The sequence below is a fragment of the Lycorma delicatula genome, chromosome 13, assembly GCF_047948215.1.
Source record: "Lycorma delicatula isolate Av1 chromosome 13, ASM4794821v1, whole genome shotgun sequence".
Taxonomy (NCBI): Eukaryota; Metazoa; Arthropoda; class Insecta; order Hemiptera; family Fulgoridae; genus Lycorma; species Lycorma delicatula.
In genome coordinates this window covers 12,755,550-12,782,424 of record NC_134467.1, presented here as the reverse complement: position 1 = coordinate 12,782,424, position 26,875 = coordinate 12,755,550, and the positions used below count along the sequence as shown (strand labels likewise).

The following is a 26,875-nucleotide window of genomic DNA, read 5'->3' as shown; positions in this document are numbered from 1 at the left end:
AGTAATATAACCAAAGAGAATTCCCTGTTTCCCTGTATATATATATATATATATATATATACTTACTTTTTTCCCCTTTTTATATTTCCGTTTTTTTTTTGTTTTGTTGTATTGCTTTCCCTATTTTTGTATAGGTAAAAAAAATATTAAACAGTGAAGAGGTTGGCTACCCTGCTGTCTTTTTCTTTATATATATATATATATATTTTTTTTTTTCTTGAGATGCAGTAGAACACCTGCTTCTTGTCTTTTTTTTATTATTTATTATTTTCTTATTCCGTTCAATCTTGGGTCGAATCGAAGTATGTGGTATCATTTTTATATTTTTTGATGTTAAAGAAATGGAAATTTCTTTAAATCAGTGTAATTTTTCAGTAATAATAAAGCGTTGTGCTGTAAACTGTTATTTAAATAAATTAAAATTAACAAAAAAAAAAAATCCGAAATAAATGTTTTACAAAAACGTTAATTTTTTACTTAAATGAAAGCTAGATATTAAAAAAAAAATCATTTGTACATTGTGAGAAAATAAAGCATAAAAATAGTAAGCAAATATGATTAAGTAACTAATAAAAAATACTTATGTAGTACTATAAATCAAGTTTTCTAATATTATATATAGAAGAGTAATAACAAAAAAAAAAAAAAAAAAAAAAAAAAAACGATTTAGGCAGCTCTCAGTCAAAGCGTAAAGTTAGCTTTTACTCATTTAAACAGATTTTTCCATCTATGAACACAATTTACTAATAAATAAATATAAAAAAAATATTATATAGTAATCCACAATTCAGAAGTCATTATTGAAATTTTTTTTTTTTAGTTTCCGAAAAGCAGAAATCAGTTTGAACGTAAAAGAAAGATTATTTTCGGTAAAAGAGCAAAAATGTAGTAGTAAATTAATTTAATATTTAAGAGACTTCGAACAAAGGAAAAAAATATAGACTTCATTATAAATATGGAAACATTGTGGTAACGTTTCTGCTGACTTTGACCCGGAGATTCAGTGTTCGATTCCCGGTCAGGTGTATTATTTTTCTAACATTTGATGATCGATTGTTATCCATCATAGTCATTATTATTTAGGATGAGCTTGTTATTGCTGTTATATATAAATAAATAAATAAAAGATAACATAAGTCGATGGGCAGTAACTCAGGATTACCTGGAAACTGATGATAACATTAATTTATTAGAAACGTTAATTTTATAAAGTATACTTAATAAACAGGAATTAGATAGTTAAACAATTTACTGTATTCATAAATATCTAGAAACGCCATTTCAGATTTATCCAAAACTTTGTTCGCTGGATTGAGGTAGTTTTATATGTAGTTATGTTTTTAAGCTAACAAAAAAACGATGCTGTGACGTATTAAGATAGAACTGTGCCCTATCGATAGCCATCATGACAGAAGAACTTTACACTTTCGATTGGGATTGCCTAAAACAAAAGTTGTTTGTATTTACAATAAACTAACGGTTCGTTATTGGATTCAATATTTTCGCTTGTATGTTTGTAGAACACTTTTCATTCCCGATTTTAATCTTGATTTCGGATTCTGATTAAGCGTCATTAGAGGATTAAAAAAAATGCACGAATGCCCAGGATCGGATGTCGAGTTCACTTCAAAATGGCCGCCAAAATAAAACTTTCGTAGTAATTAATCATTACATTGTAACAGTAAGAAGTATCAACGCTGATAATTCAAACGCAGTAATGTAAAGTTTATTAAAATGTACAAAATATCTATATCAGTTTGGTAAATGAGGTGTAAACCCGAAAAATGACGGGAAAACTAATTTTTTAATAATTGAAAAAAAAAATTCCACAAAAACTACCAAAACACGTGAGAAATTATTTATATTACCTTTTGCGAATGTAGAACCCGAATAGAAATTTTCTAAAACCATAAAAAAACTCATTTCCTCCACCTGTTATATTAGAAAAATTTATAAATTTTAAATTGTAATAGATACTGTAAAGCAACCTACGCCATATATACAAGACGGCGCACTAAATAATCCAACATCTGGTTTTGTTAAAAAATACAGGTTGTCCCATATAAAACGCAACCCATTAATCCATGAAATTTCAAAAGTCAAGCTTACTCCTCTACTCGTTACTGAAATGGACTCGTCCAACATCTGAACATCGCGGCGACGCAGTAGAACACTACCGATAGTAACAACAATGCAATCATAACGTTCAGTGTATTCCTAGAGACAAGATGGTGTTTTCGCTAGATGAACGTGTTTTCATCGTAGAGTCGTACTTCAGTACGAAATCAGCGGTCGCTGCGCAAGATTTGTTTCGCCATAAGTACTCAGATAAAGCGGCTCCTCACAAAACATCAGTATTAAGGTTAGTCGCAAAATTTACAGAGACCGGTTCTGTTAATAACAAGGAACATAAAAGATCTGCGTCGGTGTTGAATACAGATACAGTCGGTGAAATGAAAGACCGATTACTCGTCTCGCTAAATAAATCGATCAGACGTTTGTCTGCTGAAATTAATTTGTCTAAATCAACTGTTGATCGGGCGACCAAACGATTACAATTACGACCTTACCGCATTCAAACGGTTCATCGACTTCTTGAGCCCGACAAAGAAAAACGGCTACAATATTGTCAACGGTTCCGTCGATTTCTGCGCGACGGAATCAACGTTATGGATTCGTTATTTTTCACAGACGAAGCACGGTTTCATTCGGACGGCTACGTAAACAGCCAAAACAATAGAATTTGGTGCGCTGAAAATCCCCGCTTTTATCAAGAAAAACAATTACACCCGCAGAAGTCGGGCGAGTGGTGCGCGATATCGCGGAAGAAAATAATCGATCCTATTTTTTTCGAGTACACCATTAATGCAGAACGATATCAGGATATTTTATTTCGGTTCATCGCACTCTTGGAAGAGGAAGACGGACACTGCCGGTTAAAACATGACGTTGCGACATACGCAGGTTCAACTTCTCATTTTGTCGAGGAATTCTTCGGTTATCGGTCGAGGGTTGTGGCCACCAAGATCTCCAGATTTGACTGCGGCGCTTTTTTTTCTATGGGGATTACCTCAAAGGAAAAGCCTACAGCGACAAACCACGAACACTTGAACGATTGAAAGTCAATATTGAACAAGCTGTATTAAATATCCAGCCACAAACTTTGAAAAAGGTTACAAGAAACGCTGTAAAAAGAATTGAAGCTTGTATTCAATATGGCGGCCACTTCCAACATTTATTCTAAATGTAAGGTAATGGATGGTAATAATAAAAATTACATTTACATTTACACGTGCCTTTTTATTATTTCAATACCTACCAATATAAGGTTGGGTTGCGTTTTATATGGGACACCTTGTATTTGTTTGAATCGCAATACAGAAAAGTAAAGTACAACGTGTTCACTATATACCTGAAGATTATGTTCTGCTTATCGCACGTTCAGTACGATCACCGTCACTTCTAACTCTTTCAACACGAACTGCTATGTTGTTTTTAAGTCGACGACATATATCCTCGGTTATCTCGTCGCACGTCTCGGGTCATCGGTACTGTTCGGAGCCTAGTTCTTTCCACATGCAAAACGATTAGGAAATCGATTTGAAATGAAATGTTTCATGCAGAAAGTCTAAATCAACATTAAGTTGTACGGTCCGGCTGCACCCTGCACGAACCACTCGTTTTCTAATCGAAACGTTTTTGCAAGAAGGTGAGGAAGAAAAATTATTACGCAGCACGTTTAAATAACGTTCACTGTTCACAGTCTGTTAAAAACAGAACGGCTCTATTTACTCCACGACGAGGTAGCGGCCCGTATCGTAATTCTTGGAGCGTGATGCACCTTTTCCCGAAGCACTTGTCGTTTTTCAGAAGCCCGAAAACGCACGTTTTGTTTATAACGATCCCGTCTATAGTGAAAATGTGCCTCGTCTGAGGTATACACTTATTTCTCGGTTTACACCCCGATCACCGAATGCCGTTCTTTGATGTTTGTTGTCGACCTTTAATTTAGACGACACTGTTATTTTGTACGGATACAAATGTAAATGAATTTTTTAAATTCGCCGCACAGATCGCCTAGAAACCCCAAATTGTGCTTACTCTGAAACCCCGTTGGCGCTTACTCTGAAATACTGAACCTTCACTATTAAATTTTTCATAATCTACGTTTTGTTTTAAATGAGGGCGACCACCGGGTTTAAAAATGTGCACGAAACCGTCTTTGTGTAAGCACCATACTTTTCGTTTCATTAAAAACAACACAGTTTTTACGCGCTGTTCAAAAGTCAGTTCTCCTTTGTCACCGGTCTTGGAACGATACGCAAACAGCGCACTCGAAAATAGAAGAAACTAATATTCAAGAACTGCTGTCACTTCTCTCAACATAAAACACATTAATAATAATTATAATTACTGCGACAAAAAATGTTGTATCATTTCGTGCGCCACCCGTTTACTATAAATTAACGTAATATATTAGTACTGATTTGATCGGCTGGTCACGTGACCTGAGGAACCTTAAAACATTCGTACTTATAAAATGTATAAATATCGATTGCATTAAATCCAACTCAAATTAATTATACAAACATGTAATATGTTATAATCTGAGTTTAGTAGAGAAGTTAGAAATAATAACTTTGTTAGAAACGTATTAAAATCGAGGTAAGAATAATAATAATTATAACCATCTTCGTTCGGGAAAGCCTTGTTTTTTATCTATAATTATTACTTGTTTTTTTTTTTTTTTATTTATTAGCATCCCCGTCACAGCTTCGCCCGCACAATACGTATATAGAATTTTAAAAATTGGAAATAGTTTTTTACTAATTTTTTGTAGGATGTTGCTCTCGAAGTTACCGCAATACACAACTTAACGGATAAATATAGTGTTTTAGTTAAAGGATTTGTTCCCAAAACCAAATTTTAATGAAAACTTGAGGATGTTGTTGTCGTTCAAAAACTGTTTTGCCAACGGGACTGTAAAGTTCAGGAGTTTGATCGTTCTATTTTTTAGAATCGCAACGGATACGTAGTTTGATCGTGTTACATATTTAAATATGTTAAAATTTCAGGTCGGTAATCAAAATTCTCGAAGGTTGAACTCGATTTTAAGCCCAGTGCAAATTCTAATAGCCCTACATGTTACTGTATGTCACCTCGCCGACGTTAGCGTTATGTAAATATTAATACCAAATTGAAAGTCGAATGTACGTCGATTTGGTGTATAGCTTACTCTGATGGAATTTCTTAGGATATAAAAATCTACACAGTAGTACTTTGCTCGCGTGAGGAAGAGTTCTCGCGGATCGGTACTAGATTAGACGACATTAAATTTAGTAAAATACGAAGTAACTTTCTGAAGAAATCAATAATGACGTACAACGTGAGCGAAAAGTCCCTTTACATGTTAACAGATAGTACAGCTAGATGTGTAGATAAATATTGTTATGAATACAAAAAAAAGTATATCTCTTCGTTTACGTTTGGTTAATATTGCATTTATTGTGAATAACATTGTTACAGAGGTTCAAGGTTCATTTATTGGTTGCTAAACAGTTCATTAAGCCGTGCGCGGACACCCGCAGCAAAATTTGCTGAAGCACCGTCTTGTTGAAGTGTACGACGTCAACTATTCCGCTTGCCGATAATTCTGGAAGTAACCGTATGTTAATTACGTGAAGGTAGCTGTGCCGTTCCACAGAACCGTCAAAGAAATAAGGTCCAATCAGATGGTCTGCCTTTGTCTCTGCTCGATTCGACGGATCGCACTCGTTTTCCCGATAAAAGTCGGAATTGTCTTTTGCCCAAAAAAATACGTTACGATTTCGTGAGCTACGATAAATCGCACGCTCGTCAGCGAACATAATTTTTTTTTTTTTTAGTATTTGCATGGGGGAAACGTGGGAACAGCATTTCACGTGCACGTACACGTTATTCCAAGTCACGATCACTCGACTCGTTGGCCGAGGATGGCCGGAAACATGAAACGTTCAAGTCTTTCCGCATGCGGTCTCGCATAGTCGCGGGATGCCTAATTCTGCACACCGTTTACGGGTTGGCTTCGTCGAGGGTCGTTCGATCGATTCCTCCATAGCAACACAAGTTTCGGTGCTAGTCATTCCGCTACATGCTGCATCGAGAATATATGCAGTCGCAAAGGTTTTCTTCTGTCGTGCGAATAAGTTTGGTCGTAATGGCGGCGGTTTTCCAAACCGTACAACGAAGTCCCTCAAAATATCTGTCGTTGTCTTCCACATAGAAGCCACCAAACTCTCCTAAACGATGAAAAGACTTGTATTCACCGTGGTTTAACTGTCACGTCCTTCCCGGAATAACCGAATCGATATGCGCAGGACTTAGCTTATGGCGTGAAATAAAAGAGTCGATCTGCTCAAGAGTAGTAAAAAATATATCGTCTATTGTATTGTTTTGTATTCATAACAATTTTTATTTATGTGTGTAACTGAACTACGCTATTAATTATGTAAAGGGAATTTTCGCCTATACTTTAGATAACGATCGATATAAACAAAGATATTAAATCAATCGAAAAAAAATCTAGGTTATTTATTTTGATTTTCTATTCCTAATGTGTTTCTTTGCAGTCTGTTCAACTAATGAACGATAAGAAATCCCCAGTGAGATGAGGATGATATGTTTGACGTATAGATTTATAGTCTCGTACAAACTTGGCTGACCATTCCTGAGATGTGTGGTTAATTGAACTCCAACTACCAAAGTACACCGCAACCCACCGGGTTGGTCTAGTGGTTAACGCGTCTTCCCAAATCAGCTGATTTGTAAGTCGAGAGTTACAGCGTTCAAGTCCTAGTAAAGCCGGTTATTTTTACACGGATTTGAATACTAGATCGTGGATACCGATGTTCTTTCAATTAACCACATATCTCAGGAATGGTCGAACTGAGACTGTACAAGACTATACACTTCATTTACACTTATACATATCATCCTCTGAAGAATTATCTAAACGGTAGTTACCGGAGGCTAAACAGGAAAAAGAAAGAAAGTACACCGCGGTATCCACGATCAATATAGTATTCAAATCCATATAAAAGTAATAACTTCTACCAGGATTTCAGCTTCAGAAACTTTGACTTCTACAATCAGCTGTCAAACTGCTGATTTGCGACGTCGAGTTGTTACCACTAGACGGGCCCGGTAAGCTAGGTTATTTATGTTTCTTTTTTTGGTTTAATAGTAGTGAGATAGATTAGGTTTGAAATGTGGTAAACATTCCGGGAGTCGTAAGAAAACTACAGTTTTTAACCGGTAAGGATTGGTTAAGTAGTTTCTTCCTTATCATAAACAAACAAAATAGGAGTCTGTATGTAATAGTGAAATTTAATTCTTTATTGATTATTTCTTAAGCGTACAATGATGATGATTATTTAAATATAGAAATGTTTATGTAGTTTTAAAATGTTAAATTTCATTTTTTTAAAAACTGTGTTATTTTTCTTTTCTTTTTAGGCGCTGGCGTGAAGATGGAGCATCACTTCCAAACCTCCTTGGATCCACGAAAGCAGGAGTTATTGGAAGCCCGGTTTCTGGGTGCTCGGGTTAGTTTTATTATTATTATTATTATTATTATTGTCATTACTATTAAGTTTATGTTCTCTTAGTTTCTAAGATAACCCATGTAAATCGCCAAAAATAGGGTCAAAAACACATTTTTTACGTTTGACGTACAATAACGTTGTTAAATTGCCGATAAATCATACATTTTTTAAACATAAATTGTAGAGAATTGAATTATAAGAAGATTGATGTAAATAAGAAACAATTATCCCCTTAATTGACCTTCGCAGAATTTCAGAAAGCCTTAATTTACCCGGAGGAACTGAAACTCGGGCGAAATCTTTCATCCTGTATAACTCGTTAACGAAGCGTTTTCGGTTCTATGTTTATATGAACTTTTTTCTTATTTTTAGCCTCTAGAATGAGTTTTCAAAGTATTGCCTTATCCTCCTGAATCATTCTGTGTATATATATATATATATTCATACTTATACGTACAGATATCCACGAGGAACCCGACATACTTCACAGGTGTATTTCTCGCATCAAAATAGTGAAAAAAGTTTATATAAACGTAGAGCTGGAAACGTTTCGTTAACGAGTTACGGCTAGCGAAAGATTTCGCCAGGAATTCAGGTTCCTCCGCGAAATGAGATAGTTATGAAATTTTTAGAATATTAATCTAGGAGCAAAAGTAATGATTTCCTATGGTTTTTGACCTGACAAATTGAATAAAATAGATTTAAGAACTGTATATCTAGTAGTTTTTACGATATCCGAAGTAAAACTGAAACATTTGTTGTCTGAAAACCGTTTTTTAATTCCTTGAACGAAGTAAAGGAAGTATTTTGATGACGAGAAATTTAGGTTTTCAAATTTCAACGGAAATACCCATTTTGATCATCCCTGAATCAATTTTGACTAGTTTCGGCGTGACGTCTGTACGTACGTATGTATCTCGCATAACTCAAAAACGATTGGCGGTAGGATGTTGAAATTTTGGATTTGTCACTGTTGTAGCTTCTAGTTCGTACCCTTCCCTTTTTAATGTAATCGAGTGAACCAAAAAAACCCAAAATAAAAAAAAAAAAATGATTTTGGACTTTTTCTTAAGCGCAGTAATAAGCCCTCTTTGGGCGACTTTCAACAATATTCATAAGCGGTACTTATTTTCATCGGTTCCAGAATTATAGCCGAATGAAATTTTAATTAATGAAATATTTGGATGTTAGGGGAAGGCATATCGGTGCGAATCCGACTTGTTTTTAATTTAAATATATCGATTTAATAGTAAATATTAACGTGTAATTGTAACAAAAATTTCAATAATTCAGTAATAACAATAAAAAAAATTAGAAGTTATTATTGAAATAAAATTTTATGTACTTTTAAAAATACGTTTTTGTAGTTTGATAGGCTTACAAGAAATCAGATGTGGTCTCCACATCTGATTTTTTAGGTTTGTAATACAATAAGTTTGTTAAATGACTAATAAATGCGTAAAATTTGTTAACAAAACTTGTTGAGTATTTAATTCTAAAAATAGTGACGTATATATTCAATTAAAATCAAACGTTTTAAAAAATCATTTTTGACTGAAGAAGAAACAACAAAAAATAAATTAAATCACATGCAGAAAAAAATTATCGTATCTAATTTTGTTTTATTTTTTAAATCTGATTTTCACACTTATAGACACTGTTCAAAACGATATCCTCCATAATTTATGCAAAATGTAGAGCGGCGTATAATATCAAAGGAAGCTTTTCTAATAGTATCACTGTTGTTCTTAAGATTTTAAAATAATTCTTCTTCCGAATTAACTTTTTATCCGTAAATAAGTTCCTTTAAATGACCCCAAAGGTAATATTTCAAGGGATTTAAATCGGGGGACCTATGAGGCCAAACAACTGCCCCACCACGACCCACCCTTTTACCCGGAAAATTTAACTTTTAAATGACGTCTAACATCTTGTAAATAACGAGGTGGTGTACCGTTATGTTTGAATAACTTCTGTTCCCTTATTTCAAGATGTATAACTTCTAGCAGAAGTGGCGATTGATTTTTTAAAAAAATTCTTTGTTCACGATACCAGAAAAGCGATTTTGAAAAATAAATTTTGCGATTAACCGGCCTCCAATTATACGACATCGTACGTTTATAGAATATCGAGTTTCAAAGTTTGACTATTTAATTGGATTTGGATTTTCAGTCGACCGGATATTCAGGTTTTGCAGCCCGGTCATTTCCATTAGTAAAATCGTAAACGAAAACTATATCTGCGTAATTTTAATTTGAATGGCATCTCACTTATTGAAAAAAAGCGCAAATACTTTATAAAAATCGTACCCTACACGAATCACAGAGATAACAGATTTGTTATGTTTAATAATAAGTTAATTGTTGATAACTAATTTTTTTTTCTCTCTGATAAGAACAGTTACCGACTTTAGGTTTTCAATAAACTTATAGAATTTCAATTAATACAATATTCTTGAAATCTTGTTTTTTTTAAACTGTTTTGTAACTATTTAGTTAACTAAATACTACAGTATATTCTATTCTTTGATTATTAACTTTTTTGAACAAACAAATGAATGAATTGCAAACGTTTCCAGAATAAGTCGTTTAATTTATTTTTCGTTTTGCTACATCTTCAGTAAAATTTGATTTTTATTGGACGTATTTACATCGCTATTTTTAGATATAAATTTTCTTCAAATTTTTTTAAGAAATTTTCCGCATTTATTCGGTCGTTGTAACAAAGTTATTGTATTGGAAACCTAAAAAATTTGATATGGACACCACGTGACTTCCATGTACGCCTGTTAAATTATATATGTATATATATATATATACACATTTTTAAAAGTTTAGAAAATTTTATGTTATCAATAACTTATGATTATTTTTCATATTTTTTATTAGTATTATTGAATTATTATTTATTGTAATGTTTTTTTTCTTTACAGTCACGGGTTAATAGTTATTAATAAATCATTATATGTAAATTAAAAAAAAGAAGCTAAATAAAAAGGAAATGAAGTCGGATTTGAACCGATGTGCCTTTCCCTTGTAAGATCCAAATATTTCTTTAATTAAAATTTTATTTGGTTATAACTTTTATGATATATCCTTGAAAAACTCTCGATGAGGGCTTATTACTGCAGTTGAAAAAGTTCAAAATCCAAATTTTTTGAATTTCAGGCTGTTTTGATCGAGTCGATTGCAATCAAAAGGGGGAGGTGCACAATTAGATGTTACAATACTCCTAAATCCAAAATTTCAACATCGTACTGGTAATCGTTTTTGAGTTCTACGTACGTATGTGAGATATCTACGTACGTAGAGACGTCACACCGAAACTAGTCAACATGGATTTAGGGATGGTCAAAATGGATATTTCGTTTAAATATGAAAACCGAAATTTCTCGCGATCACAACACTTTTTTTACTTCTTACAAAATGTTCAGACAACAAATGTTTCAGTTTTACTTAAATATCATGAAAACTACTAGATATAAAATTCTGGAATCTATTTTATTCAATTTTTCAGGTCAAAACCCATAGAAATCATTAATTTTGCTCCTCAATTAATATTCTTAAAATTTCATTACGACCTCATTTCACGGAGGAACCTGAATTCCAAGCGAAATCTTTCGCTAGCCGTAACTCGTTAACGAAACGTTCCCAGCCCTATATTTATATAAACTTTTTTCATTATTTTGATGCGAGGAATACACCTGTGAAGTATGTCGGGTTCCTCGTGGGACATCGTACGTATAAGTATGAATATATATATATATATATACATAAATTATATATATACAGAGTGATTCAGGAGGATAGGGCAATACTTTGACAACTCATTCTAGAGGCTAAAAATAAGAAAAAAGTTTATATAAACATAGGTCCGAAAACGCTTCGTTAGCGAGTTATACAAGGTGAAATATTTCGCCCTAGTTTCAGTTACTCCGGGTAAATTAAGGCTTTCTGAAATTCCGGGATGGTCAATTACGGGGCGAATTCAATTGTTTCTTACGGGTATTGAGCTGGGAAATCGAAAATATAGGTCCCAGAACTGTATCTCTCATAGTTTCTAACATATCCCGTGTAAAACGCCAAAAGTAAGGTCAAAAAACACATTTTTTTACGTTTGACGTACAATTACGTTGTTAAATTGGCGATAAATCATACATTTTTTAAACAGCAATTGTAGAGAATTTAATTATAAGAAGATTGATGTAAATAATGTCAACAAAAAGTAAATTCAACAAAAAGTAAATAAAGTTTTAAGCGTGTCGACTTTTATTAACAATAAAACCGACGAAAACTTAGAAGAAAATGTTACAAAAAAGAAACGTGAAATGTGTAGGAGCTCCATCAAATTGGTAATACATTTCAATTCGTTTTGCTAAGGGGATATTTTCCAGCAATATAATAAATTCATAATACGTAAAAATTCCAGATAATTTCTCTTTGTGACACGATGTTGTAGTATGAAAGGACCGATTAATTGGTCGTCTATGATACCACACCAAACATTCACTGAAAATCGTTGCTGGAAATTTTTTTCCACTATTAATGGGATATCTTAGAAACTAAGAGAGATACAGTTCTGGGACCTATATTTTCGATTTCCCAGCTCAAAAACCATAAGAAACAATTTAATTTGCCCGTTAATTTACCTTCCTAGAATTTCAGAAAGCCTTAATTTATCCGGACGAACTGAAACTCGGGCGAAATCTTTCACTCTGTATAACTCGCTAACGAATTGTTTTTGGACCTATGTTTATATGAACTTTTTTCTTATTTTTAGCCTCTAGAATGAGTTGTCAAAGTATTGCCCTATCCTCCTGAATCAACCTCTACATATATATATATATATTAAATACACACACACATACCGGGTGTTTCTAATATGGTGACACTTTTTTGGACTGTACGTGTAAAACTAAGCAAAAAATATCCTTAGGAAAAATTGCGGTTTCTTCTTCGTTCTCCGACTGTCCGCCATTTTGTTATTTTATATAAAAATTTATATCTCAAGTTCGGATAGAGGAATAACATTAATATTTGGTAAGCGTCTCGTTAATAAATTTTTAAAATTAGAAAAAAATCACGACATAATACCTTCGAAAATTACAAAATGGCAGCCATGTTTATTTTTCATTCCGTTATATCTCCGTAAATATTAGTTTTATCGAAATATGTTAATATGTGATGTGGAGGACATGAAAACAGACACAAAATTACATCAATTTTCTACCTTAACTCGTGTATTTGTTAACCGATTTAAAAAAATAAAATGTCATTTTGTTCAAAATAAAAGACTTAATATTTTAGCAAATGACATAAATTTTGATAAAAATATTATTTACGTAGGTATAACGGAATGTAAAATGAACATAGCCGCCATTTTGTAATTTTCGAAGGTATTTAAGTCCTGATACTTTGTTAATTTTAGACGTTTACAAAATATTAATGTGATTCCTTTATCTGAATTAGAGATATAAATTTTTATATAAAATTAACAAAATGGCGGACAGTCGGAGAACGAAGAAGATACCGCAATTTTTCCTAAGGATATTTTTTGCTTAGTTTTACACGTACAATCCAAAAAAAAGTCTAGTCAGTCCACCATTTTGAAAACGCCTGTATATTGTTTAGAAATTGGAATAAATTTTAAGAAAAATCTTTCTAAAAATATTCATATATGAATATTTTTATTTTGTCTTCAGTCGTTTGACTGGTTTGATGCAGTTCTCCAAGATTCCCTATTTAGTGCTAGTCGTTTCATTTCGGTATATATCCCCTTCCTACATCCCTGACAATTTGTTTTACATATTCTAAACGCGGCCTACCTACACAATTTTTTCCCTTCTACCTGTCCCTCCAGTATTAAAGCGACTATTCCAGGATGCCTTAATATGTGACCTATAAGTCTGTCTCTTCTTTTAGCTATATTTTTCCAAACGCTTCTTTGTTCATCTATTTGCCGCAACACCTCCTCATTTGTCACTTTTTAACATTCTCCTATGTCACCGCATTTCAAAAGCTTCTAATCTTTTCTTCTCAGATACTCCGATCGTCCAAGTTTCACTTCCGTATAAAGCGACGCTCCAAACATATACTTTCACATGTTCATCTATGAATATTCTTAAATATACAGTTAAGAGTATCAAATTCGTTTAAGTAAAATTTTCTGTTAATCTGACCTCCCTTTCAATAATGGCTAAAATAAGAAAAAAGATATCTTCGAAATGTTTTTCTGCATTTTAGGTTCAGGGTCTATAATTTAATAAAATTGTAGACCCCTCTTCATAATTATACGTATGAAGAAGTATAATCCTTCAAAAAATTTTTGAAAAAATATTTAATCTAAGGGTAACATTCAAACGTTTTATTAGGAATTTCGAATTTTTTTCTCAGTTGTACTTCTAATAACGCATCGTCTTTAAATCTGAATATTTTAATCTTTTTAACGATTGTATTCTACTAAGAACTGCATAATTAAATATTAAAATTTATAACTACTACGTCGTATTTGAATAAAACTATGTCACGGGCCACCCGGGAAAGTTATGCAAAACTTTGTCGGCTTTTTTTTTCTTTATAATATTTACGTATATTTTTTAATCAAAGTTGTTGACGATTAAAAAAATGAAAATGATAATAGAATTTTTGCGATATAAATATTATTTATAGTTTTCTTTAAAATATTTAAAAATGTTTATTCCATTCGATTTCCAAAAAATCCTTTTATAACGATTATTCAGAAAATCAACACAATAAATCTCGAGTTACAAGAATAGAAACAAGTGTACAGTCGGTGGTTACAACTTGTCATGTTAGGGTAAAAAAAAGTGTAAAAGTAGAAAATTATTTCTAAAAACTACCTAATATCGAACGTTTGTATTTACGTTTATTTTTCAACGTTTTGATTATCGAAACTGTATGACTTATAATTACTTTTTCCTTTCATCCCGTTATTTAAAAATTAAAGTGTAATTAAAATACAATGCTTGTTGAACGGATAATTATAGAGATTTAATAATTAAAAGGCCGATATAAAATTTTAAAAACGAATAAAAAAACATGATTCCTTTTTATTATTAAATGCCGGATTAAATAGGTTTAAAAATGTTAATAGAATATTTTTAACGAATTAAAGATAGTAATATTTGTTTAAAAGATTAAATAAATTTAAAAATAACGTAAAATTAAATATTTACAATTTTTATTCATTCAGTTTCAACTATTTGGTTTATTTAACAGTTTCAAATCGTTAACGAAATTATCTCTTTTGTGTTTTCTCTTTGAAAAATAATTTATGATTTTTCGTTGTACGTAATGAAATTTAATTTAATTTAACTTGTTAAATACGGTGATCATGTCTCATGAGGACATCCTTGTTGGAATCTTAAGAAGAGACGAATAGATTGTCATCTATTTTTAGTTTTTAGAAGATAATATAGAATCTAAAACCCGTTATTGATAATAAATGTTTTAGGTTTTAGAATGTAAAGATTATAATTATATGGGTTTAAAAGATTGCCACAAAAAAAGGGAAGAATGAAGAATCGCATCAAACCAGTCAAATAACTGATAAAAGAAAAAAAAATAAGTAGTATCGTTTGAACTTTTTTCTTTCAAAACTTCGCTGAAAGTAATGATGTTCACTTACAACGTATGTTTAATAGAGTGAAGGTGTTTTTTGTGCTTGGCGTGTGTGATGCGAACCAAATATTATTTGGTCGAATGAAAAAGACAACGGGAAACAATATAATTCATCATATACCTGGCATTGCTTACTTATTTATTAACGGTATTGTTGTTAAAAACAGGTTGGTTTTTTTTAAAAATAGTTTATTACTCGCGTAAAACATCGCCTAAATCCGATACAATAATGGTAATAAAACAAATTTATCGTGAAAGATTTTATCGATGCCGAATATAATCTGTAGTAGGTACTAGCAATATCATAAGCTCTTTTCAACGGACAAATATAGAAGGAAAATTCATTATATTCACGTATTTTAAAACTTTTGTAAACGAGAGGAAGTTAATAAAATAATATTTTTTTGGTTGTAGTTTTTTTTAAGGAAAGTAGTAGGAGAGCGTTGTTAGACGTAGAATTTCGGTTTAAAAATTGAGTAAAATGCGAAAAAGTGATGGATCTAACTCGTAGCCGCTAAGAGACGGATTGAAAATTACGCCTAGCATTCGAAGTAGATCGCGTCACGTCGGGCGAACGCCTATTTATTGTCTACAGAAGTTGTAGCTTGGCGATGTAATATTTATTGGTAGACGCCGTTTTGAAATTGCTCATTTTATGAAAAATATCTTTTCAAACGTACATTTTCCGCTTAATATCATAAGATTATTTTAACTGCAAAACGTTTATTTAAAATTAAGTAAAAACAGGATGATCTTTAGCTTCGTTCGGTCAACAAATAAAAGACACATCGTTACAGTCGAAACGAATTTTTAAAAAAGCGTTCTACGACATCGTAGCCAGATTGTTAATATTTAATAAAAAATGTATATATAGATATTTTAATTGAATTTGTTTGGAATGTAACGTTTAGATGCACGCAACTAGTATTGGAATGAGATTAATAATCGAATGTGTTTTTGTGTGCGCGCGCGCGCTCTAATGTATTGCGGTGTGCTCGAACTAAAGTTTCTGTATGTAGCATGTACCAGTCTGCATAAGCAGAGCCGTGGCACGGTTATTATATATCAGGGCTACCTTACCCGTAACACAAAATACCGACACACACTTTTAACGTAGCCTATTAAACATTATATTACAGGTTCGGTTCGCGAATGTTGGCAACGTCGCTTTCACACACAATGAAACAAAACATCGTGTGTATGTATATATAAATTCTTTAGGTTAACAACCAAGTCCGGATTGTCCTGTTGTGTTTGTATATACATACTCTGTATTCTATCGACGGGTTCACTGTGTTGTGTGCGGCGGTGACTTGTTCTATCCGATGCAACCTTTGGTTCTGGCGTATTAGAGAAGGCATTTTATTACCGGCCGGGTGGACGGTGTATATATATATAACACTCTCTTTCTTTCTGTCCGGTTAAAGTAGTTACAAAAATTTACATGTTAAGATTTACAGGCTGGTCGTCACGTTTATGTATTTTTTTATTCTTTTTTTTTTTAACGCAATATGAAAAACAATTAACTGTTATCTCAAAATAATGTACCGAAGCGCACAATCAATCGTTAAAGACAGGTGTTTCTGGTTTAAAATTAAATTAATTAAACTTTGACAAGCTATTTTTGTTACCGCCTTTATGCTAATTGGCTGTTGGGCTTGAGATTCACGGTACGGAACCTTTCAGTCGAATTTTGAAGCATTTCCGCTTATCCATTCGCTGTGTAATTTTCCACACAGGTTTGCTCCTGATTACACAACGCATTTTAGCAATATTTTCAAGTCGGTAAGATAGCCCTAAGATACTAAGTAAAATAAATGCCCCCTGAACTTTACAACCTCGTTTCCATGCATATTTTCTTAGTGGAAGTTAAACTAGCCTGTTTCGGTAAGTTTGGATGTAAACTTCGCACACGTTTGAAGTACCGACTGAAGCTAAATGATAACAAGCTATTAGTTTTATAAACAAGCGAGGTATACAGAGTGTCCCATATAAAACGCAACCCAACCTTATATTGGTATATTGGTAAAAAGACATGTGTAAATGTAAATGTAATTTTTATTATTACCATCCATTACCTTACATTTAGAGTAAATGTTAGAAGTAAATGTTCGTGATTTGTCGCTGTAGGCTTTTTCTTTGGGTTAATCCCGTAGAAAAACATCCGCCGCAGTCAAATCTGGAGATCTTGGTGGCCACAAGCCTCGATCGATAACACGATTACCGAAGAATTCCTCGACGAAATCAGAAGTTGAACCTTCGTAGTGCGATGTCGCACCGTCATGTTGTAGCCGGCAGTGTCTGTCTTCCTCTTCCAAGAGTGCGATGAACCGAATTAAAATATCCTGATATCGTTCTGCATTAATGGTGTACTCGAAAAAAATAGGATCGATTATTTTCTTCCGCGATATCGCGCACCACACGCCCGACTTCTGCGGGTGTAATTGTTTTTCGTGATAAACGTGGGGATTTTCAGCGCTCCAAATTCTACTGTTTTGGCTGTTTACGTAGCCGTCCGAATGAAACCGTGCTTCATCTGTGAAAAATAACGAATCCATAACTTTAATTCCCTCGCGCAAAAATCGAGGGAACCGTTGACAATATTGTAGCCGTTTTTCTTTGTCGGGCTCAAGAAATCGATGAACCGATTAAATGCGATAAGGTCGTGATTGTAATCGTTTGGTTGTCCGATGAACGGTCGATTTAGAAAAATTAATTTCAGCAGACAAACGTCTGATCGATTTATTTGGCGAGGCGAGTAGTCGGTCTTTTATTTCAGTGACCGTATCTGTATTCAACACTGACGCAGATCTTTTGTGTTCCTTGTTATTGTAACGAAACCAGTCTCTAAATTTTGCAACTAACCTTAATACTGATGTTTTGTTAGGAGCCGGTTTATCCGGGTACTTATGGCGAAACAAATCTTGCACTGCGACCGCTGATTTCGTACTGAAGTACGACTCGACGATGAAAACATGTTCGTCTAGCGAAAACACCATCTTGTCTTTAGCGATATACTGAACGTTATGATTGCATTGTTGTTACTATCGGTAATGTTCTACTGCGTCGCCGCGATGTTCAGATGTTGGACGAGTCCATTTCAGTAACGAGTAAGGGAGTAAGCTTGACTTTTGAAATTTCATGGATGAGTGATTGATGGGTTACGTTTTATGTGGGACACCCTGTATATTAGGGTGTACAGTTGCTACTACAAATTCTGTAGAGATACTTTTGGGAAAATTTTGTAATTTTTAACCGAATCCGGATTTTCGGACGAAAATTGATCCGATCCGATCTTTCGCTAAATACGCTAAAACCTGTGCGCTAGCAGCTGAAGTATAAACTTATGATGACTAAAAAATAGAAGATAAAAAGCATATTAAAAAAACTTTTTAACAACCAGTCATAAATTAAACGTACTAAAAGAAAAAAAATAATTTTAAGACGGTATCTCAGAATGGATTTCACAACAAGCTTTGAAGTTGATATGTAAGATTATCTGAAAGTCATAGCTTCAAATTATAAATTTGATGTTTTTGCCAATTTTTTCATATAAATGATAAATGGCCGAAAGAGTGGGGTGCTCCAACACCACTTTCACGTAATTTTACATATTACCATCTAAGCTTGTTGTCAAATTCATTCTGAGATATTTTTCTTTTTCCTGTTAACCTCCAGGAATTACTGTTTAGATAATACTTCAGAGGATGAATGAGGATGATATGTATGAGTGTAAATAAAGTGTAGTCTTGTACGCTCTGTTCGACCGTTCCAGAGATGTGTGGTTAATTGAAACTCAACCACCAAAGAATACCGGTATCCACGATCTAGTATTCAAATCCGTGTAAAAATAACTGACTTTACTAGGACTTGAAATCTCGACTTCCAAATCAGCTGATTTGGGAAGACGCGTTCACCATTAGGCTAAGGCAGTGGGTTCATTCTGAGATACCGTCCTACAATTATTTTTTACCTTTTAGTGCGTTTAATTTAAGAGGTGTTTTTAACATTTTTTTACATATTTTTTATTTTCTACTTTTTAGTGCATTTAATGAGTGGTTTTTAATATATTTTTTATTGTTAATATTCCTTAAAATTATTATAAGTATTACTTATTTGTATAAATATCAAATATATATATCCAGCGTTCAAAGGAAAGAAAGGACATCAAATATTGAAGGTGATAACAAAGTTAAAAATAAGAAAAAAAATTTCCTTTCAGTCCAGAAATAATTTGTTTTTGATTAGTTACGGCTAACGAAGTATTTCGGCCCGATTTTTGCTTCTAGGAAAAACTTAATCTTCTCTGTGGCGAACTGATGTTAGCTTTTTTGCATTTTATTAGGAAATGCAGAAAAGCATTGCCAGATCGAATCCCGGTCAAGGACGCAATTTTCGTACGCTAAAGTTCTTATCGTCCATCAGTAATTATTTTAGGGTGTCAACTTGTTGCTGTTGTAAATAAATAACTATTTAAATTTTTGAGACCTAAATTAAGGGGTAATAGTATTTTTTTTTATGCCATAATTTTGGGTATGCCTACTAAATTATTCCCATGTTTGCGATTAGAAATTGTAACTTGAAGTTTTATGATTTGTCTTTTGATAATTTAACACAATCAATTATCAAATTTGTTTTTCTTTTACACAAGAAAACCAAAAAGTGTTGTTTTTTTTTTTTTTAATTGTAATTGTTAGAGACAGTTATAGTTCGAGTATTTTTGGTCAAGAAAGATATAAAATAACGAAGTTAACTTGGCTATCTAACGTTTCGGTACATCCTTAAGTCAAATATTCCGGCGAAATATTTCGCTCTCTATCATTCGAGAACAAAGGATTATTATCCGCGTGTTTGTTTATATGTTTTTTTTTACCTCAAAAATCACGATCAGAAATAATGTTTTTTCCTTTACCTACCTCCTTTCTGTCCGTCTCGATCTCTCTGTTTCTTGTGCGTGTGTAACCGCTTGCCCTCAACGTAGAATCAATTATAATTTTAGTTTGACTTCTATAGAGCGATTTCATGATTATACACATATGTTGCTCGTCGTCCAGATACTTTTGCATCATGAGTTAGAAACAATTCACGACTTGTATCCGCCGAACGCTTCTTTCTCTTTATACAGATACGGTCTTATATTATTATTATAACGGTTCAGAATCGTGATAATAAAAAGAAAATATTCTTGCGCAGTTCTGCGCAAAAAGATCGACTTTTCGTTCTTTTATTCTGTATAATTTTTTTGCGTAAGAAATTTACAAAACGTAAATTAAATGAGTAAACTAAAAGAGGTATAATTTGTATTTAATATTAAATTATATTTTCTATTTATAATAAAATTAAATTATTATAACCGTAATTTGATGGAATAATTAAAGATAACGAGTTGGCCTTACGTATCAAATTAACTCGCTGTCTAAGCGCATATGAAAAATACACAAAAACAACGTCAACATAACCTAAAATTGAGGTTATGTTGTCGAACTTAAATTGGGTGTAACTGAAGAACGGCTCGACCAATCTTCATCAAATTTTGACAAGCACAACTTCATATACATTACTACATCATATGTAAATCTCAATGAAATTGATCGAGTAGTTTTGGAGATTTTCGAGCTACAACTTTTATACATGGGAAAATTGATATATATATATATATATATATATATAAAAGCCAATCTTCGTTTTGTGTGTGGTCCGTATTAATTCAAAAACTACTTAACCGATTTCGCTGAAAATGTCACATTTATTATTATTATTTGTGTTTACATGTTATTAGTTCCATTTTTTGAAAACCGTTTAAAAAGAGATACATTGAAAATTTAGTAACAGATCATTATTTTCGATCAACTTCTGTATAAATTGAATCTATATAGACAGTGACAATCGATATAGACGATATCTTTCGATATATAAAAGTACATTAAAGTTAGTAAAAGAAGTTTTTTAGAATATTTATCTATACGTTTTGAGATTTGAACTGTGGCATACATAACGGGGGTCATAAGAGGAAAGAAAGAAAATTAATATTGTACAATTTATTGTTTTCGTAATATTGTCCGTTTCATTGTTTTAATAAGTCACAAAAATGTAAAAAAAAAAAAACGTAAATAATAATATTAATATTTATATAGAAGATAAAAAATGTTATAATTTAAAAATAATGTATCCAAAACGACAAAATGTTGCGCGACTGTGTGTCGCGCAACATTTTGAAGCCAACAGAATGAGAAAATAAAATAGAAATGAAAGAGCGTAACGAAATAGATTACATATGTCACAGTTACGAGGTATAGGATCATCACAAGAACGTGTATAAATAAAAAAAGACAGTCTTCGTTTTGTGTGCGCCCTAACTGAAAAACTTCTTAATCGATTTCGCCGAAAATTTCACAATTTATTGATCGTAAAATCATCGCAATAGTTTTTACAATCGTCAATCGTTGTAAGTATGTGTATTGATTGAATGTCGAAAATCCATGTTTTTCTCATGTCAGTTATACATTGCACGCTCCTGTGCAGGTAAACCTAGCGATTTGTTTATATATACGCAAAATGGAATCAACAAAATATTGTATATCCCAGACCGTTGGAATGATTTTGATTTATTTAATCGAAATACAATTAATATTGTATTATTTATTATTTTCGTTGTATAATTTGTCAAATACGATATTTATTTAATTCATACACTCAAATTTAACAATATCAAAGCATTGCCGGGTTCTATAGTGTGTGTGTGTGTGTTTGTATCTGTACGTATCCAAAAATATTACAATAAAATTGTAAACCGTACGGTAAGAGTCTCGCAGATATCATTTTTTTTCCTCTGAAGTAATACCTGAACGGTAATTCCCGGAGGCTAAACAGGAAAAAAAAATGAAGAAAGATATTTCTTTCGTTCAAAAAACAAAAATTTCTGTTGTATAAATAAAACTGTTTTTAACAAAAAGATAACTGATATCAAAAAAGGTAAGATACTACAATTCTGTTACTAAAATCTGTTTTTAATTAAGAATTTTGTTTAAAAAAAATACATATTAAATGTATGTAATAGGCAGTAGATAATAAACGTATTAGCGACCATATAAGAAAAAAAAAAGAAAATTTGGTACAAAACTCTTACCGACCCGATTTCATTTATTAAACAATAGAAAATCATAAAAATTGTACTATTTCTGTAAATGTGATATGTATTACATATAAATGAAATCGGACCGGTAAACGTTTTATAACAAATTTCCATTTTTTTTTTTTTTTGCTTATTATATGAAACGCTTAAACGTTGTTTAATTATCTACTGTCTATCCATATATTTAACATGTATTTTTTTAAGAAAATTATAAATTAACAGGTTTTGAAGTGTCTTACCTTTTTTTAAATCAGTATCGTTTTGTTAAAAACAGTTTTATTTATATTACTGAAATTCTAGTATTTTGAGCGGAAGAAATGATATCTGCAAGACTTATCGTAAAGATTGCAAATTCATTGTAATGTTTTTGGATATCACTGGTTTTGTTTGATTATTTTTTTATGATTTACTTATTGTTATCTTATGGATTTATTGACTTATAACAAACAAATTGAATTTCACGGCCAAGTTTTTTGTTGATAGTCATATCATTCACTTCATACCATATTTTTCCTGTTTTAATAAAATTAGTATAATGATCTTTACGAATGGAAAATCCGTGGGCGAATAAGAATAAGCGGAAAGGAATGTTGTCATCAGAGATTGTCTTTCTCCATGACAATCCTCAGCCGCACACTGCAGCTGTAACAAAGAAGCTCCTGCAGCGTTTCCGTTGGGAAATGTTTGATCACCAACCATACAGCCCGGACTTGGCTCCATCCGACTTTCACCTCTTTGATCTCATGAAACGCTGCCTAGGAGAACATTTGGCACAGACATCGAGTTGCAGACCAGTGTAGAAACACGGCTTAAAACATAGGCGGCTCCGTTCTATGACGAGGGTATTGGAAATTTGGTATCACGCTAGGACAAATGTCTAAATCGGAGTGGCGACTATGTAGAGAAATAGCGTAACTATGTAATTACTTGTTACAAATAAAAAACCTTTTATTTTCACTGTGGTTTTAATTTCGTGACAGATCAAACGTTGAAAAAAAAATAACCCTCATAATTTGTATCATTATCGGGCACAAAATTCCACCCAATCGTATTCTTTGTTCTTTAACCAATCATAAGGTGAGAGTAATTCTTATCATTATCGGGCACAAAATTCCACCCAATCGTATTCTTTGTTCTTTAACCAATCATAAGCTGAGACTAATCCTTATCATTATCGGGCACAAAATTCCACCCAATCGTATTCTTTGTTCTTTAACCAATCATAAGGTGAGACTAATTCTTATCATTATCGGGCACAAAATTCCAACCAATCGTATTCTTTGTTTTTTACCCAATCATAAGGTGAGACTAATTCTTATCATTATCGGGCACAAAATTCCAACCAATCGTATTCTTTGTTTTTTAACCAATCATAAGGTGAGACTAATTCTTATCATTATCGGGCACAAAATTCCAACCAATCGTATTCTTTGTTTTTTACCCAATCATAAGGTGAGACTAATTCTTATCATTATCGGGCACAAAATTCCACCCAATCGTATTCTTTGTTTTTTAACCAATCATAAGCTGAGACTAATTCTTATCATTATCGGGCACAAAATTTTAACCAATCGTATTCTTTGTTTTTTAACCAATCATAAGGTGAGACTAATTCTTATCATTATCGGGCACAAAATTCCAACCAATCGTATTCTTTGTTTTTTACCCAATCATAAGGTGAGACTAATTCTTATCATTATCGGGCACAAAATTCCAACCAATCGTATTCTTTGTTTTTTAACCAATCATAAGGTGAGACTAATTCTTATCATTATCGGGCACAAAATTCCACCCAATCGTATTCTTTGTTTTTTAACCAATCATAAGCTGAGACTAATTCTTATCATTATCGGGCACAAAATTTTAACCAATCGTATTCTTTGTTTTTTAACCAATCATAAGGTGAGACTAATTCTTATCATTATCGGGCACAAAATTCCAACCAATCGTATTCTTTGTTTTTTAACCAATCATAAGGTGAGACTAATACTTATCATTATCGGGCACAAAATTCCAACCAATCGAATTCTTTGCTTATTCAACCGTTAAGAATCGTATGTAGCCAATTTCGGGCTGTATGGTGGGTGAATAAGAATAAGCGGAGAGGAATGTTGTCATCAGAGATTGTCTTTCTCTACGACAATCCTCGGCCGCACACTGCAGCTGTAACAAAGAAGCTCCTGCAGCGTTTTCGTTGGGAAGTGTTTGATCACCCAGCATACAGCCCGGACTTGGCTCCATCCGATTTTCACCTCTTTGTTCTCATGAAACGCTGGCTAGAAGATCTGGAGATCTTGGTGGCCACAAGCCTCGACCGATAACACGATTACCGAAGAATTCTTCGACGAAATCAGAAGTTGAACCTGCGTACTGCGATGTCGCACCGTCATGTTGTAGCCGGCAGCGTCTGTCTTTCTCTTCCAAGAGTGCGATGAACCGAAATAAAATATCCTGATATCGTTCTGCTTTTAACGGTGTACTCGAAAAAAATAGGACCTATTATTTTCTTGCGCGATATCGCGAACCACACGCCCGACTTCTGCGGGTGTAATTTTTTTTAGTGATAAACGTGGGGATTTTCAGCGCTCCAAATTCTACTGTTTTGGCTGTTTACGTAGCCGTCCGAATGAAACCGTGCTTCATCTGTGAAAAATAACGAATCCATAACGTTAAATAATTCTCTCACGCAGAAATCAACGGATCCGTTGACAATATTGTAGCCGTTTTTCTTTGTCGGGCTCAAGAAGTCGATGAACCGTCTGAATGCGATAAGGTCGTAATTGTAATCGTTTGGTCGCCCGATGAACAGTCGATTTAGACAAATTAATTTCAGTAGACAAACGTCTGATCGATTTATTTGCCGAGGCGAGTAATCGGTCTTTGATTTCAGCGACTGTATCTGTATTCAACACCGACGCAGATCTTTTGTGTTCCTTGTTATTAACAGAACCGGTCTCTATAAATTTTGCGATGAACGTTAATACTGATGTTTTGTTAGGAGCCGGTTTATCCGGGTACTTATGGCGAAACAAATCTTGCACTGCAACCGCTGATTTCGTAGTGAAGTACAACTAAACAATGAAAACACGTTCATCTAGCGAAAACACCATCTTGTCTTAGCGATACACTGAACGTTATGATTGCATTGTTGATACTATCGGTAGTGTTCTACTGCGTCGCCGCGATGTTCAGATGTTTGACGAGTCCATTTCAGTAAGGAGTAGGAGAGTAAGCTTGAGTTTTGAAATTTCATGGATGAGTGATTGATGGGTTGCGTTTTATATGGGACACCCTGTATCAGAGAAAAAAAACGGGCAAACGATTTAATAACTCGCGGTTCATCGCCCTCGTAGAATATTTTTTTCAAGTTTTTTTGGGGGTTTTTGGATATTAAGTTAATTATTATTTCTTAATAGTACATTATGCAACGAGTCTATAATGATAGCCATTGATGCAGGAATGCGAAGTTACAGCGCGAACTTTGGGTAGTTTTGTAATCGTAAACTTCGCAAGAGTGCATTAATAGCCATTGTAGAGATTTGAATTTTTCTACGGCTAGGAAAATATTGGGTTTTAAATCAACGATAGAATACATTGTTTACGAAACCTTTTTTGTTAATTTCTCAAAAAATACATTAAGCGATACATTTTTGTGGCAATAGGTTAACCTTTTTTTATAAAATCGATCGGTATTTTCTCAGAATCCGACATAATTAACAAGAGGATAAACAGTGTAATATAGAAACGTAGTTATATATCTGTGTGCTTTCAAATTAACCTCTGCTTGCTAACTGCAAAATCGGAATAAAATCAGAGTAAAATAACACCTGATATATCTAACAGTACTCCTTTTCTGATCGGTTAATGGTTTAAAAAAATTGGCTTTTGATCTGTTGAACGCTTGTATCGTAATGTAAATCTGTTTCGTATACTCGCATTATGATACAGGTTTCAGCCGTGTAATTCAAACCTTACAATACGGCCGTAGAAAAAAAATCAATTTTAAATTAGTAAATGGAAATCGATTGTACATAACAATTTTAGATAACGAATTCGGTATACGATTTTACAAATCGACTTCTATAGGGTATTTTTTAAAGGTTATGCCATAATTCACTAGGTGATACAGGGCGTGGAATCTATCGATTTTAAAATACGCCTCGACTTCAAAATATGCAAAAATTATTTTTTACAAAAAATATAACCGATTATGCGAGGAATCACAAATTGAAATATATTGTTGCCGTTGTAGTATAAAATAATGCAACTGTTAGACGAAATCGTGACTTATGACTTTCAACACGTTCATTTATTTTATTTTTTTACATTCTTTGTACGAAGAAAGGAAGTATTGTGACAACGAAAAATTTCGGTTTTCAGATTTCAACGGAAATATCCATTTTGACCATCCCTTAATCCATTTTGACGTCTGTATGTACGTATGTATTTCGCATAATTAAAAAAACAATTAGCCGTAGGATGTTGAAATTTTATATTTAGGACTGTTGTAACATTCAGTT

General features: G+C 32.9%; 1 protein-coding gene across 2 annotated transcripts in view; it reads left to right on the top strand.

Moving 5' to 3' along the window:
* Positions 1-26,875, top strand: part of Tlk (Tousled-like kinase) — a 435,474-nt gene that overhangs the window by 211,321 nt on the left and 197,278 nt on the right. For both annotated transcript variants that reach the window (XM_075381105.1, XM_075381106.1), the window contains one exon: positions 7,495-7,583. In XM_075381105.1, the coding sequence (XP_075237220.1) occupies positions 7,495-7,583 (89 nt within the window). The remainder of the gene's footprint in view (positions 1-7,494; positions 7,584-26,875) is intronic.